At 37.1% G+C, this 17,312-nt stretch overlaps 1 protein-coding gene across 1 annotated transcript; it reads right to left on the bottom strand.

The window, feature by feature from the left end:
* On the bottom strand, positions 2,747-9,903 carry LOC109232040 (probable potassium transporter 17). Its single transcript, XM_019397680.1, has 8 exons — positions 9,706-9,903; positions 7,759-7,981; positions 6,842-7,075; positions 6,681-6,731; positions 5,961-6,221; positions 5,442-5,494; positions 4,981-5,350; positions 2,747-4,146 (listed from the first exon to the last, which is right to left on the bottom strand). Exons 1-8 carry the CDS (start codon positions 9,811-9,813, stop codon positions 3,302-3,304), a joined length of 2,145 nt encoding a protein of 714 aa, XP_019253225.1. The 5' UTR covers positions 9,814-9,903; the 3' UTR covers positions 2,747-3,301.

The following is a 17,312-nucleotide window of genomic DNA, read 5'->3' as shown; positions in this document are numbered from 1 at the left end:
GCTCGGGCTATTCGAGGTCAACAGGGCGGAAGATTTCTGGCTCCCGTTGGGGCGTTCGATTCTTCTCTCTTTTTTTTTGATGCGCTTCCATTGACTTTGGTTTGAGTCGAATTTGTTCTTGGTGTTTCTTTTTCTTCGATCCAGGAAGAACTAAGTATTTTCACTAGGAAATCCCCACAGACGGCGCCAAATTGTTTGACCCAAAAGTAAGTTAATACTTTCTAAGAAAATCAATCAATGTAGATGAATGGGTAAATCCTAGTCAACATTAATTGATACTGGATCGAAGAACATAATCATACAGATAGAAGAATCAATTAAAATGACACCTGGAAGATTTTTATTGATTACAGAAATTCGGTCTGCCTCTCGTTGAAGAGGTTCAGGAGATCACAATCAAATTCTTTTTCTTCTCCTTGGAGGTGGAATCTCCTTTCCTAAGATTGTTTCCCCTCCTTGTCTCTCCTGGAGCCCNCTTCCTTCTATTTATAGCCCAAAACTCCTCATGCTGGTCACATTTTGTTTGGGCCGGGTCGGGGAAATAATCTCCCCTCATGGGGAGGCCTCGACCTCGACACTTATGTCATAAATAGCAGCCATTAGGCGAGGTCGAATTTGTTGACTGCTGCTGCAGGGTGGTCGGGACGGGGTCCTTGATGCTGTGGTCGTGTGGTCGGATTCTGACCAATACAATGGCTAGAAAAAGGAGATTCAATGGTGAGATAAAAACATGTGCAATGCACGATCTACTGCGTGAATTCTGTTTGATAGAAGCTAAACAACAAAGTTTATGCATGTTGAAAGAACTTACCATACTCCTCCAACACAAAAGCATAATGTTCGACGCTTCAGTTTTCAAACCGAATATTATTCAGTTGATAAGTGTTGTAGGCTATTACCCCTTATTTCCACGTCTGCCTACGTATTTTCACCATTGACTGAAAATTATGAAACCCCTGTTAAGATTTTCTGGATATTGCCTATCTACCGTCTTCATGTAATACATGATTTTTTCTCCCGTTTCAACCTTCTTAGGGTATTGGCCATATTCCATAAAGATGTAGGCTTCTACTCGCCTAATTTTCCGCTGGTGATCACAAAGTTATTTCATTTGAGATATCTCCAAGTTCGATATTATGGCAATATTCCTGCATCAATCTCAGAGCTTCAAAATTTGCAAACTCTAATTACTCATAGGGGAAAATATTGTAAAACAACTTTACCAAGGAAGGTGTGGATGATGAAGAACTTGAGGCATATACATCTCGGAGGCCCCATTTATTTACCAAGTCCTAGAAGAGAAAGCATTCTAAAGAAGCAACTTATGATAGGGATGCCAAATCTAGAGGAACTTTCTGATCTCTTTTCTTCCTGTTGTACAAATGAAGTATTTTCTGCGACTCCCAATCTAAAGAGATTAATTATTCGCGTAACAACTTCAGCCAATCGCCTCATTGATATGTCTAGCTTGACAAAACTCGAAGAATTGAAGTGTTCCAATGGACCTTTTTGCTACTCCATCAAGAGTTTCGTTTTCCCAACATCGCTTAAGAGGTTGACTTTAACTAACTGCTTTTGGTTCCATTGGGACGATATATATTAACTTTTGTCATGTTGCCAAATCTTGAAGAGCTCAAACTTAAAGCTGATGTAGTCACTGGTGATCAAGTATGGAGATTGAGCGATGAAGATAAGTTCCAAAGCTTGAAGTTGTTGTTATTTAAAGACATAAGTCTTGAGCGTTGGGAAGCTAGCAGTGATAGCTTCCCAAATCTAAAACGCCTTGTTCTTAAGTATTGCAACTACCTGAAAGAAATTCCCACAATTTTGGGGAGGTTTGTACACTGGCGTCAATTGAGTTACACGATTGCAGCAGTCCAGCAGTGGATTCTGCAAGAAATATTGAACAAGAACAAGAAGACATGGGAAATAATTCCCTTAAGGTCTACATCCATAACAGTCGCAGTAAGTTTTAGATCTCTTTAAAAAATTCTTTGATTCTTCACATTAGTTATTACTCCTTTGTTAATACCTCCTTGAAATTAAGATGATGACTTCTACTTTTCATCTTGCATACATTTAAATAAAGCTTATTTTGAGGGACTATTTCCAAATGTGGAACCTTTTATTAGTTTATATTTTGAAACTTTTATGTCCATATCTGTTGTTAAATTTATGTTTTAGGAATAAGCCATATTTAATGCAAGTCTTACCCATTTGTAATTTAGTATTTTGTACCACAACTGGTCATGTACTGTAATATCTATTTTGTTTTATGTGATAGTTCCAAATGAATAAGGCTTCACATTTTTTTCTATGACAGTAGTGTCCTTGCGCGCACTTTTACTATTCCACCGGGTTGAATATATTTTCCTGTGTTTAAGTATAATATGTGTGCCGTTATAATTCAAGATTACAATATCATTGTGATAGGTAACCTACCATATTATTCAGGTTAATTACTAATCTTACTTAAATTGTTATGAACGATTAAATATAATTATCTTTCAGGTAATATGATAAAGAAAAGAAATATTTTTGCACATGTTAGGAAGTGATAAAGTAACATAAACTTTTTGGTGCGAACAATTTTTTCGAGTTCAGATCAACTGTCAGCTTCCAGAATTTTTTTTAAGATAGTCCTTGATCAAAACCATGTGTGCATATCTATCATCTTTCTAACGGTTTGGATTGCATTACTCTTTCATTTTAACAGAGTATAATATTTTGAGCAAATCTCACCCTGTTTTGTAACTTTTGGTAGAATAGAACAAATTGCTGTAGTCTCACCTCAATGATCAATAGAGGCTCAATTCAAATTAAAAAAAAAATACAGAGTATAATATTTGTTTCCTGCTTCTATAGAGTATAGAGAAATGTCCATCGAATTACCAACAAGGGGTGTGGTGAAGTAGTAACTATTCCTTCATCCTTAACATATGGGACTTCTCCGCAATCTTGATTTAGTCGAGCCCCAAACCAAAAATAAGAAGAAATATCCACCGAGTTTCACACTAAAAAATACTTTCAGCTTCTCTATTGAACTTCTCTTCCTTAATAGCTTTTGTCAATTGCTTTCTAAGCTACTGCATCAGTATATATATCAACTACAACATGCCTCATTCACATATGAGGACCTAGGACATGCTACCCCACTAAAATATACATCTTTTAACTTTCCAAAAATGAAAACATATATGTATTGAAACTAGATTGGATCAATATGTTGAAAGCATCAATATTGATCTTACCTGTTATGGTTTGTGATCAACCTTCTTGGAACTTTTTCAGTGCCTTGTAGTCAAGCCTCATAAAGCATACCAACCTCGATACGTTGAGGTAATGGCACACCCAAAGCAGGAAGTGCAGATCTGCAATTGCTGTGCAAAACTTCATAGAAAACAAGCATTGTTCTATCAAACCAGCCACAATGCTTTCCAATATAAAACCTCGTCTTTCCACGAATATGGACCACCCCAGCAAGCTTTGCTTCTTCCAACTCGGAAATTTCATCTTCTTCCTCCGTCGAATTATGGTTGGAGCGCTGAAGCAGATGAGCCCGTAAACTCTCAACAACTTGATTAACCAAATCATCCCCTTCAAGACTAAGCTTATCCGCATAACCATACCGGATCACGCATCTATAAACCCCTTTGAGACCTAGTTTGCTAACAACTATCCTTTCACCTGGTGCTACTTTAGGTACCAGCAAATACCGAAGAGTTGTAAATACAGTAACTTTGTGAAGAGATCTCATGTTCTTTATGTAATGGCCTAAAATTGGGGTCAAACCATCTTGGATATTTGTATAGAAGAAGCAGAGTCCGGGAACTCTCTGAAGACCTGGATCCATTAGCATTGTCCTTAGTCTCTCCGAGTCTATTTTGTGTGTTAATTCATACTCGAGCTTTCTCTGCCTACCATAGAACCAGCCAAACATAATGAAAGCAAGGATGAGAGAGATGGCAAAAGGAATCCAACCACCTTCTGGAATTTTTGTGAAGATTGCACTAACATATACACTTTCCATCACAAAAAACACAATGAAGTACAGCGAGACCAAAGCAAGTGGAGTTCTCCAAATAATGATCATAACCAATGACAGCAATATAGTGGTTATAAGCATAACCAAGCTAACAACAACACCTGTTGAGAATCAATTTTAAGTAGTTAATGCTATATTTACTACACTGACGATAGAAAAGAGTTTAACAGTTGCAAGGACAATAAATCATGAGATCTCCTTTAGCACAATGACTCATACTGCTGTTTATTTGTAAGTCAGAAGAAAATTCATTCCCACTAGTCACTGCTGTTACGTACACACATTGTCCAACATAGAAGCATGTTAAGGGTATGCATATCGGATATTACATGTAGATGATATCAGGGGAAAAGCCCAGTTTGCTAATGTCTTCGGCAGCACACTCATCATGACTACTATCAAAAAAGCTCCTAATGAAGATGAATATTTCACGTGGAGGCGTGTGTATCTTTATGCTGGGTGTGAAGTAACACCAATCAGACAAAAGATCTCCACTCAAACTACAGAAAATATGCAATTTATTCCTAAATAAACACAAAATACATATACGTAATTTTATTTGAACAATGCTAAACAAAAAGAAAATTAAGTTGAACTTGATTCGCACCACATATATTAACTTTATCACTACTATTTATTCATGAAATTTCTATTTGGACAATGCTAAACAAGAAATATTCTGAAAACAATGAACCAAATAGTGTGAGAAAATTCAGGTTCACAGTTTGTTTAGCCTCAGTTCATTACACCAGTCCCTCCTTAAAATAAACAAGTCAACACCAAGTAGCAGTGAATTAGGTGAAGAAAGTGCTAGTAGTCAATGTCAGGCCACAGTAACAACCACCCTCCCACGAAGAAGAGTCCATAAAGGAATCAAGACAGGTAAGATAATCACCAAGAATCAAAGATTAAAAGCAGGATTTAGAGAATCTTACCAAAGGCATTTCCGATGTCTTGTCCATCTCCAAAAATTAGTATGACTGCAACACAGAGAATCATGAGGATGTAGTTAACTTCTGGTGAGTAAACCTCACCTTCTTTGCTGGAGGATGTGTGAACTACCTTCACCCGAGGAAAATAATCCAACACAACTGATTGCTTAATAACAGAAAAGGTGGCTGAAATCAGTGACTGACTTGCAACTATTGCAGCTAATGTGGCTATAATAAAAATTGGCCAGTACACAGGAGATGGTATAAACTTGTAAAATCCATCAATATGGTCGTTTGGATTTCTGATCAGATATGCCGTCTGGCCCGCATATGTCAGCACTAGTGATGGATATATAGTAAAGAGAAACGCTATCTGCCAGATAATGAGGTTCCATAAATCATAAAAAGCAATCAAGCAAGAAGAAGAGACTAAGAGAAATTCCAAGATGTAGCAACTATTTTACCCGAATTGAACTCCTGTTGAAATGACCAAGGTCAGCAAACATTGCTTCAGAGCCTGAAAAATATGAAATATTGTACTGTTAAACAGAGGATATTTACTAATATACTTGCTTACATTCAAACACCTCTATAACCTTCCCAAGAAGTTGGAAACAAGAAGACCAGCATCTATGACTTTTTTCCAAAAATAAACCTAGAAACGAACGGTGAATAATGTGATAAGGCAAGACATGTAGCTTAAAAAATACAGATATTTGAAGACCCAAATGGTGACCTCTGGGTCAAAATGGAGCTACCACATGATAGGATCAAGCCTCATCTCTACTTATGTCATACGTCACACTTAGCTCATAATCCAGTTATCATTAAAGCAAAAAAAATTCCCCAATTTTCACAGTTACTCCTATCATAAGAAACTAATATTTCAAGGCCCATACTAGATGAAGCATGTAAATCCAAACAACCAGACCAAACATGAGAAAATGGATTTATATGCAGACCACATCAATTATGAGGCTTACCAGTAATGCAGAGGACAGTACCACCAAGATATATCCATCCTTGCTTTCCGTTTCTTAAGAAGAAATGGACTATGTAATGGGGTGATATTGCCTTGAATATGCTAGGATAATGCTTAATGATACTGTATATCCCGACGAGAGGAGTGGTAAGAGTCCATGCACCCATGATAGGAGAGAACAGGAAACTCACTCGTGAAGTACCAAACTTCTGCATGAGGAATAGAACAATGAGAACGATTGCTGAAAGAGCTTCAACCAACGCTGCAAGTAGCAAACAGAGAAATTGTGAATATCAAGAGATCGAGAGAGAGAGAGAGAGAGAGAGAGAGAGAGAAATGTTTAGATTAAGGGGGCCAGCAAACATAGTTCGCACTCGATCTAGTGTTTATAAAGACTTCCAACTTTCAGCAACTGGTCTGCATCTCCTTTTTGTTAATCTGACTTATTGACCTTAAAGGGTTCTATCATCACTTAATTACTTCAAATAAGTACTAGAATGAGGATTCAGGTTATTTCAAAGAGTTACCAAAATCAGGATTCAAGTAACATCAATATGTAAATCTGTGAAAGGTCGTCTTTAATAACAATCACAATACCTTAAAACCAAGAAACTACAAGTATCAAAATTTGTTCCTCTACCATTTCCCAATTATCCTCAAAATCTTAAATGCCTCTTTGTACGATGAATAATTTGTAGCAAACTACATTATGCATACTTACATTTACTGACCGAGGGAAAACGTGCTCTTAAGCCATCCATTGCAGACAACACTAACAAAAAGAAGGGATAATTAATGAAACTGAAACTGAAAGAGGAAAACTGATGAGAACTCAAAAAGATGCTGAAAGCAAACTAGACGGCACAACACAAGCTAATATACCTGAGATGGCAGGTGTAAGTATGCCATCACCGATTAGCATACACATACCCAACATTGCAATGAAAAGCAGTACCCTTCTGGCAATCAAACTCCTCTCACAAAATTTACCCAGCTTACTTGGCTTTTTCGATTGGTTAACATAGGAATGGCTTGAATTCAAACTAGCACTCTTGGAAGAAAGAATCCCAATATTTATATTCCTGCAGAGTAATGAATATAGAGCAAATGTCCCGCCTGCAAACGACCATGTTCCAGAACTAAAATTTCTAGAATGATTACATCAAAAGGGCAATAAAGAAGCATTGTAGTGGCTTTTAGAAGTAATTTCAACCGAATAATAAAGAGAATTTACTCAACATTATAAATGATTCAATCTTTATTATATAGAGTCCAACTCTTTTTTTATGACCGAGAAATCCTTCTGGAGTCATCCTTTGGGCCAACTGCAGCCTTCAAAACTCGGGGATGATGGGCCAGCCCCTCAACCCTTCTCCACTTAAATACCAGAGTTAGTTCGCTTGGCACAGGGCTCAAACCAGTGATCTAAGACACAAGTCCCTCAACCTTTGCCAATTGAGCTAACCCCTGAGGGCTGAAGTTCTATGCTTCAGCCAAACAAGATCTCTTATGTCTAAAATATGTAGGATAACAAAGATCAGAAATATTCTGAAAAAAGAGAACCAAAAAACAAAATTAATAGGAAAAGAATAGGAACGTTCTCATTTATCTTTACCTTAAAGTCCAAATAGCACTAATGCAATAAAAAAAATTATAAACATCCTTCATCAACACCTCCAACATTCTCAAAAGGTTAGTTTTTACTTTTTAGTATGACTTCATAGGAACAGTTTCTTGATCCCCGAGGTACCGCATTCATAAGTAGCAAAGGTACAAAGAGAGATAGAGATCAGCAATACCTTCACCCTGATCATCAGCTTTGAGAGCTATGGTAGCGTATTTGACAACACCAATTAGACTGAGCGTCCAAAACATTATGCTATAGATCCCCAAATAATCATCCTCAGTTGGAGATTTTAATGGCATTGATGGATATACATAAAGTGGAGATGTGACAAGACCCCCAAAAACAACTCCTAAGGTCTTGTATGCAAGGACCAGATTCCCCCATCGTCCAGTGTCCTAAACCAATATAGTTTCCGAGAAAGAAAACGAAAAACAACTTTAAAATAGAGGCTAGCAGAGACAACTTAACTTTGAATGTAAAATTGTTGGTAGAGAAATGACAAATTCCCTAAACTAGTAAACTAGAAATCAAAGGAGTTCAAAGCAATTGGATTTTCAAGACTCTGTTTGAATTGATAGATTATGTGATTCAAATATGAGGAAAACTTCGTCACAGAAATATTTGAAAAGCCACCTTTTCTTATTCAAGTAAAAGGGTAGCAAATGTTATGAATAATATCCAGGTGGAGAGAACCTGAGGCAAATTGAAAATTATCATAAAATTCCTTGGGCATTACGATTCATGCAAAACACCATTAATGTATACATGGATTTGAAATCAATGCGTCCAAAAGGAGTGGAGTCACTTTGCAAGAGATATGAGATAAGTAATAATAGGCATCAGTTAAGGAGATATAACTCTCGGCAACTCTCACCAATAAAATAAGTTGCCTCCACTCTTTAATATCATATTACCATTGGGTGAAGCTCGGTAAGTGAGCTCCATCATCAGAGATATAACTCTTTTTAAATGTTAGTAGTTACATTTAAAGATATTTCTGTAAATTTTTCAATATCATCACATTTTTTCCAAACTTTCATCATTTGAAGACAATTGATTGTTGTATTTCTATTCATGCAGCCAAGTTTAAATACAACATTTTTTTCATTTCTCAATTGACTAGGGATGTTAAAATGCTTGCTTTGAATGTTTGCAAGCCAAATGAAATATGGAATTTCCAGCATTATTTTGTCACTAAAAAGAAACTTTACACTTGACCTCAGCCAAAAGGCCGAGAAAGGTAAATCAAAAATATCAAAGATATACTATACCCATTCTCTTGCATAACAATTTTAAGATAATAAAGAAGTTGGAATAAGGAAATACCATCATCAACATCGGCAAATTCACCTCAATTCAAATTTACTTGTGGTTAATTATATGAATCTTATTAATTAATTTTTTTTAACGGTAGTATTTGAGCTGTGTGCTTGCACCTCGATTATTTCACCAGTAATTGCATCCTCTCATTAGTACTACAACTACCGGGTAACTCTACCCACCTAAACTGAGTTAGATTGAAAGAAAACTACACAATGATTTTGCCCCTATTGGGGTTCGAATCCTGGTATCTTCTTCATTAAAGCTTCATCAACCACTAGACTATCCCATTGAGTGCCTTATTCATTGTTTAAGTTATATGCACTGATAGTACAGAAATAGTTTACACTCTCAGTGAATTTTAACCAGTGATAATAAGTTGTTTACCATTTATACTATTTAAACCTTATAAATGACCTGATTGTATAAATATTAGCGAATAAAACTTAAACTTATAAGGCAAATTATGAGCTCTCTAAACCACAGTCTATCCTTAAACTTATCCCAACAGTGACATAGAAGTCTCTAACCAGATTAAAAGGACACACCTATTCATGGCAAACACCAGACCTAATAAAAGTGTTCACATAATCAGTTTTTTCTTCAAGGCAGCTCAGAATTTGAATACACACAAAAAAAATTGTAGTAGAAACAAAGAATCCAAATAAAAAAAGACACAAGATTTTACGTAATACAAACAAACAAAAAGGGACTGCAACAAAACAAAGCACATTGTCCCATAAATAAAAATAAAATAATAGAATATAGAGAGCGCGTGGAATGTGGTGAACCACTGAACCTTTGGGTCATGACAATTGTTAATGGTGTCACCGTCATGCACCGATACCACAACGGTTGCATCCGACTGAGTCGCCGCCGAGTCATGCTTTCCGGGTTGCCGGTCCATGGTCCCTTTCAACTTAGCAGAAAAAGGGGTTGGGGTGGGATGGGGTGGGGTTGGGGGAGGGGGACGTAGAGTTTGTTGCAGGGTGGAAGATTGAAGTGTGTGGGGGATTTATAAACGGAAGATTTGGTGCAAATAGTCGTCTACAGGAACTTTCTAAAGTCAATCTTGGAAAAGAGAGGGGATTTTCCTTTTTACATAAGACTTAATATTTTAATATATTAATATTAGTATGACATATGACTCTTTTGGAAAAGAAACAAAAAATAAAGATAACCCACTTTTTTATCTTTTATATAGGTAACCATTTTACTTATTTTAATGTTAGTACAACCAGGGGTCTTCATGGTTCGGTTTGGATCGATTTTTCTCTTAAAAGAAACCAAACAAGTAAGTCGGTTTTTCAAATATTAGAACCAAACCAAACCAATTAAGTCGTTTTTTTCTCGATTCGGTTTATGTCGGTTTTTGTCGGTTTTTCGGTTTTTTCGGTTATTTGTCGGTTTTTTCTTAAATATAAGTCATACACTACCAAACACATATTCCGGCGACCACATTTTCAACTTAACACTATCAAATCAATTGTCATTTGAGAAATTTATTATTTACCAAGATATATTGATGATAATTGAATCAAATAGTGATGAATAATTTAAGGACTCAATTAAAAATATATTATTTTTAACATGAATTGGATTCTTACACTTAACAAAAGAAAACTACCAATGAAACTAGAATGTAAAGGTAAAGAACTATACTAAAAGTGCAAACTATTAACATTACTATTAAGTTTTTTAAACTTTGTATAAAAATATACATATATATAGGTGTAATAATAAATTTAAAATAGCTACTCCTATAGTCGGTTGGTTCGATTTTTTTTCGGTTTTTTTCTGATTAAAATCAAAACCAAACCAAATTTAATCGGTTTTTAAAATTCAAAACCAAAACCAAACCAAACCAAAAAGTATCGGTTTTTCTGGTCGGTTTGATTTGGTTTTCGGTTTGGTTCGGTTTTTCGGGTTTTTATGAACAACATGTGACTCGTTTGGAGAGAAACTAAAAATAAAAATAACCCTTTTTTTTTTCTTTTGGCATATAGGTAACCTTTTTTTACACATGTTAGAGTATAATATACGACTCTTTTTGAAGAAAAAAAATACAAAAATGAAAACAACATATTGGGTGATAAAATGAATGGGATCCTTTCACTTTTAATTAGATGTTTTGATCGCACCTTGCGAATGACAATTTTCTAATATGGACCATTTTCCTGTTTAATGGACCATATGAAGTACAAATTTCGATTAGTCGAGCCGATAGGTTTCGAATATCCAAATAACTATTAAAAAAATAACATAAAAATGACTCTTTTAGAGAAACATAGAAAAGGAAGAGATAAAATTAGACATTTATGGCTAGGTTAGGTACATGTGTTAGTATACATGTGACTCTTTACTGGAAAATGAAGAACATAGACAGCTTTTTCCTTTTGGTATATACTAACCTTTTTACATATGTTAGTATACCATATGACTTTTATGGAAAAAAAATAGATAACCCATGTGGACTGACCCGGCCCGTTTTAAAAGAGATAAAACCTAAGGAGGTTACACGTAGGTTTTATTACTCCTAAAAAACTACCGCACGTTTTCTTTTGAGAGACGTGAGAACGTGGAGTGGTGGTTTTCATCGGTAGTTCTCCCCATCTCCTTTTTTCTATATATTTCTCTTCAGTACAGAGATTCTTGAGGTGCAAAAATTAAAAAGGAAGAACACAGTGAACTTTAGGCATTTAGTTTGTGAACAAAAACTTTGTTTCCTGGAGATTCAGAATACGATTTGGGGCAATTCTTTTGGTGGTGAGTTCAACGGTTTCCGCTGCATCAATAAGGTACACAAGTCGTTGTTCTCTCCCCTCGGTTTAGTCTAACAATGATATCAGAGCGTAGGATTTATTTGATTCCTAGACTGTGACCGAAAAGATTGGATGAATAAATTTACATAGAACAAGTGTTACAGTGATAGGTGATCAAATTTTTTGAGAAAACGATGGCACTTACGGTCCTAATTGTGAGATTCGTTTTGCGGTGTTATTTGTTTATGATATTCCGAGTATTGTTTATTCTCTGAAACGCCCAATTTTTTTAAAAATAGATGTGTGCTTTGTGGTGTTACCAACTGTGACTGGAGAGGTTAAATAGTACTAGTTTCGATTTTCAGAAGTTTTTTTAAAGTATTGTCGTACTTTTTTTTTCTGCACTTGCTTATACCCTAAGTAATATTCTGATAAAAAGATCCCGAGTTTCATGCAACTTTTCATTAGAATTTCGAATCAGTGGCTATTGAAGCCTCGCTCCCTATATAGCCTTGAAAGTTGTATATTGCACACTTCTACTTGATCACTTAATTCAGTGGTTCTTGTTAATTTGGTTTAATTTGAATTAAACAAATAGTACATAAAGCTTGAATTTTTTTATTTTTGTTTGTCTTTTGAATGCTAAGAAAATGATCCATAAGAAAGATCAGTATGGATGTTTCGTTCAAAGGCAATAACTCTTGAATATTGTATAAAATGGTACTGGCTCTTCCTTTTTTTTTTCTTTTCAAATCAACGATGTTTCTCTTTTGAGGTCCAGTGATTAAGCGATATATATATATATATATATATATATATATATATATATATATATATCCATCCATCGGGCGTCGTGATGGCGCCTACTAACGGAGCTAGGCCAGCCATACATTAAACATTCGCTATCCAATCTCAACAATATAATATACTAACAACAGTTAAAGAAATGCGGAAGACTTTAAGTTTAACAAAAATATATAAAAATACGGAAGTTTGAAACACATCCCAACCCAAAATCTAGTGTCACTAGCTCACGGACTACTATAGAATACTACAATAAGTCTGAATGAAAGAAATACACACGTCTGTTTCGGTACAATGAAAACAAACTGAAATAAGGAAAGGGACTTCGGCCTGCGAACGCCAGCTAGGCTACCTCGAGAGTCCCTGGACTGAAGATAGCTCCCGGATAAGAATCCTACTCTTGCTATTATATATATATATATATATATATATAATATATTATAAAATGAATTAGCTTAAACAATGGAACGCCCTATATTCTGGAAAGAAAACATTGTCTGTTTCAAATAAATGGAAAATTAGTTTAGTCATAATCCCTCGATAGATATCCTTCTACAAGTAATTGTTGATATATGTTGTCACATTGAGTGGTTGTAGCCATTCTTATTGTTTCTTGGTCCTATTTCAGATATGGCTGAACAGGGACAAGTTCGAATTACTCCAAGTGGAAGTTCTCGAAGACAAGGAAGGGGATAACGTAGAAGGGTACGTCGTCGCAGGACTTATTTCTATAATGATTCAAACTCGGAGCCTGAAGTCATCAGGAATATTCCAAGGGCGAGACAAAATGAGTTAAGGGATCGAAGGGCTGAACGAAGGGAAAGAGAAAAGAAATTTAGGGAGTTTAAGGAATTTAAGATGGGCCCTGATGTTTCCGTTCCTGAACATGTACACCTTTTTAAGATGAAAAGAGTTGAATTGGCTAATTACGTAGAAATTACTGATTGGGAAGCATTAACTATTTTAGCGGACTCTCTTCGAGAGCCTTGGGGTGAAATTTTAACTGAGATTTATTATGATGTTTGGCCTAGTGCACCTTTTAGCGTATATGAGCAAGAGTTAATGTTCGATTGGTATATGGATGTCCTAGCAAACATGTAAATTGTTATTATGTATTTTATTTTAATGAAATTTATATTATGTTATTTGTCTCACTAGTTACATACATTGTTTATTATATCTTTTTGTAATGGATTGAGACTTGAAATATGTACACACTAAGAAGTGATTTTAATATTAATTAAAAATATTTTGAAATAGATGATGAATGGAAACGTAGTGACCGTTCGATTCTATACTAAATGTAGAATTAATATTATAATTAATTTTCTTGAGTGTGTAATCACATGCATAAATTAACTGAAGTATATATTGATGAGTTAAACTTGTAATATTGTCTCTAATAATAGACATGGCATCAAAAAGTATCATTGTTGACTTGAACAAGGGTGACAAACTGAATGGTGAAAATTACGATATCTGGAGTCGTAAGATGTGGTATGTACTCGAAGAGCAAGATGCTCTTGAAAGTATTAACCATGTTATGAGTCACCCAGAGGAGGGTAACACTGCCCAACACAGGAGGGATCTGAAAACTTACAATGTTTGGGAAAAAAAAAGATTCCATTGCACGTGGAATTATGGTAAGTTCAGTAGCTGATGATCTCATCCACGAATGTGAGCAATATCCTACTGCTCAAGCCATGTGGGCACATTTAAGGGAGGCATATGGGGGTACGACTGTGACTCGCCTCCGACAGTTGATAATCAAGTTTGACACGTACGAAAAACGTCATGATCACGGTGTTAAGCAACATCTAAGGGTGATGTCAAATATGATTGCTCAACTCAAAAGTGCTGGCCATGTTCTCTCTGATGAGCAGCAGGTTCAAGTAGTGATTCGGTCTCTTCCCAATAATTGGGAACATTTGAAGGTTAACTTGACCCACAATGATAGCATCAAAACTTTTGCTGATGTTGCCCGTCATGTGGAGCTTGAAGACGAGCGGCTTGGTGCTGCTAAAGCTGTACCTAATGCCTTTGTGGCAGAATCAAGTGGTACAAAGAGATCAAGCTTCAAGCGCAAGAGAAACTGGAAAAATGACGGAAAGGGTAAGGAGACCGGAGAAGGACCCTCCAAAAAAAGAAACAAGCCAAATTCCAAGAAAGGAAAACGGTTCTACAAGAAGAAAGACAAGAGCAAGATGAAGTGTTACAATTTCCAAGTCCCAAGGCATTTTGCTCGTGAGTGCACTGAGCCGAAAAAGGTAGTATTTCAAAGTGCATCTCATAGTGCTATATATATTTCTAGCACTGTTTTACTAACTGAATCTTATCCTGTGTGGATTGTAGACTCAGGGGCCACCGACCATGTGAGCCGCGATAGAGAAGCGTTTATAGAGCTTCGTCGAGTTCCACCTAGATCAAAGCATGTATATGTGGGAAGCTGTCACGACCTTAACCCCAAACCCGATCGTGATGGCGCCTCTTGTGAAGACAAGGCCAACCAGTTTAATCCAATTCATCTTTTAAAACAATTAACCAACACATAATAGTCTAAGACATGATTTACTAACACTGAATAGCGGAAATATCAATAAAAATGCAGAAAATCCAACCCGACACAGCCCTAACCGGGGTGTCACAAGTCACAAGCATCTATGAACCACAATACAGTCTGCTAAAGTCATAAACTACTACAATTGTTTGGAAAGAAAAAGGAATGATAGAGAAATAGAAGCAACGGGGCTGCGGACATCAACAACTACCTCGTAATCTCCGAAGAAGCTCGCCTGGAACTGGAGGAAATCAACACTCCGGAGCGGAACCAGCTACGCCTGAATCTGCACACAGGGCGCAGGGATTAAAGTGAGTACTCCAACTCAGTAAGTAACGAATATAAATAATGACTGAAAGTAAGAAAACACGTAAAGCACAAGACAGTCCATAATGAAGTAGTAAAATCATTTATAATCAGGAAAACCAGTAAGAATCGGGAAAAATGCTCTTTAAAACAGTAAACAGGTAATTGACAAATAATTATGACAAGGTAAACAAATAAAAGTTCGCCACTCGGGCACAGTAACACCACATCCGCCCCTCGGGCAACATCTCACAACAGTAACAGCCCCTCGGGCTAAATCTCACATCACAATGGGTACCCGCGCTCACTGGGGGTGTGGCGACTCCTAGAGGGGCCCCTTACGGCCCAAGCGCAATAACAAGCCATCTTGTGGCATCAAATCTAGGCCCTCGGCCTCCAATCAGTATCGGTATCTCCTCACAATATAGGCCATCGGCCTTGCTCAGGCTAAAATCATCACAAGCCCCTCGGGCAGTAGTACAACAGTGTTTCCCAGCCCAAACATCATTTAAAATATCATTTAAATCTCAAAACTGAGTAAAAACGGCTGAGTAGTAAAACAGTGGAATTTAACATGACTGAGTTCAAATAGTAAGTCAAAACAGTGTAGAAATATCAAATAAAAGCCCCAAAGGGTCCAAATAGTTGGCACGAAGCCCAAATATGGCATTCAGCCCAATAACGATGATAACAAATAGTTTTAAATCAAATACGCGGTAAAATCATCAATCGGGACGAACCATGTCCAAACCCCTAATAGTAAACGACCCCACGCCCGTCATCGAGCCTGTGCCTCACCTCAATATAGTACTATGATGCACAATCCGGGGTTTCAAACCCTCAGAACATCATTTACAAGCATTACTCACCTCGAACTGGCTAAATCCCTAGCTCGCGACGCCTTTGCCCTTCAATTGGACTTCACGTGCGTCGAATCAGAACGAATACGTCACAATATGCTAAGGGAACAAGGCCCAAGCGAAAACAATCAAAAAATACCAAAAATCCCGAAATTAGCAAAACTCGAGCCCTGGGCCCACTTCTCGAAACTCAGAAATTTTTACACCAATAGGGTCCTTATCTCCCCACGAGTTCATACATACAAAAAACATCAAAATCCGTCCACAAATGACCTTTTAAATCCCAAATCAAAAGTCCAAAATTCAAGCCCTAGTTCTTCCATTTTTTAGCTTAAGTTCCCATGATTTTCTAGGTATATTTCACAATAGAATCGAGTTTTAAGTCCAAAAATCTTACGTCAAATCGTTTCCCCTTGAATCCCTCTTTAATCTCCTTCAAAAAGCTCTCAAAATGATCAATTATGGGTGAAAATAGACCCAAAATCGCGGACAAGACGACTTAAAAACATTCTGCCCAGGCATGACTTTCCTTCTTCGCGAACGCGGTCAACCCCTCGCGTTCGTGCAGCACAAACTTACGTTAACCAGTTTTTACTCTTCGCGAACGCGACATGGAAGTCGCGAACACGATGCCTAACTCAGCCAGTTTTTACTCTTCGCGAACGCGACATGGAAGTCGCGAACACGATGCCTAACTCAGCCCACTCTTCGCGAACGCGTACTCATCCTCGCGAACGTGATGGGCAAAAGACCTCGAACCCATCTGACCCAACTTCATCTTCGCGATCGCGTAGACCCTCTCACGAATGCGTAGCTTACAAAATCCGCCCCTTCGCGAACGCGCACTCCCCTTCACAAACGCGAAGGCCAAATCTGATGCCTCCCCTCCTTACCCTTCGCGAACGCGAGGCTCCACTCGCGAACGCGAAGAACAAAATACCTGCAACTGCTGGAACAAAAATATGCAACTTCCTAAATTCCAAAATGAGCCGATTGACCACCCGAAACTCACCCGAGGTCCCCGGGACCTCAACCAAAGGCACCAACACATCCTAAAACCTTATTCAAACTTGTTCCAACCATCAAAACACCTCAAACAACATCAAATCACCCAAAA

The sequence above is a fragment of the Nicotiana attenuata genome, chromosome 9, assembly GCF_001879085.1.
Source record: "Nicotiana attenuata strain UT chromosome 9, NIATTr2, whole genome shotgun sequence".
Lineage (NCBI taxonomy): Eukaryota > Viridiplantae > Streptophyta > Magnoliopsida > Solanales > Solanaceae > Nicotiana > Nicotiana attenuata.
The sequence above is the reverse complement of the archived record's forward strand: the minus strand, read 5'-3'. Positions and strand labels throughout refer to the sequence as shown.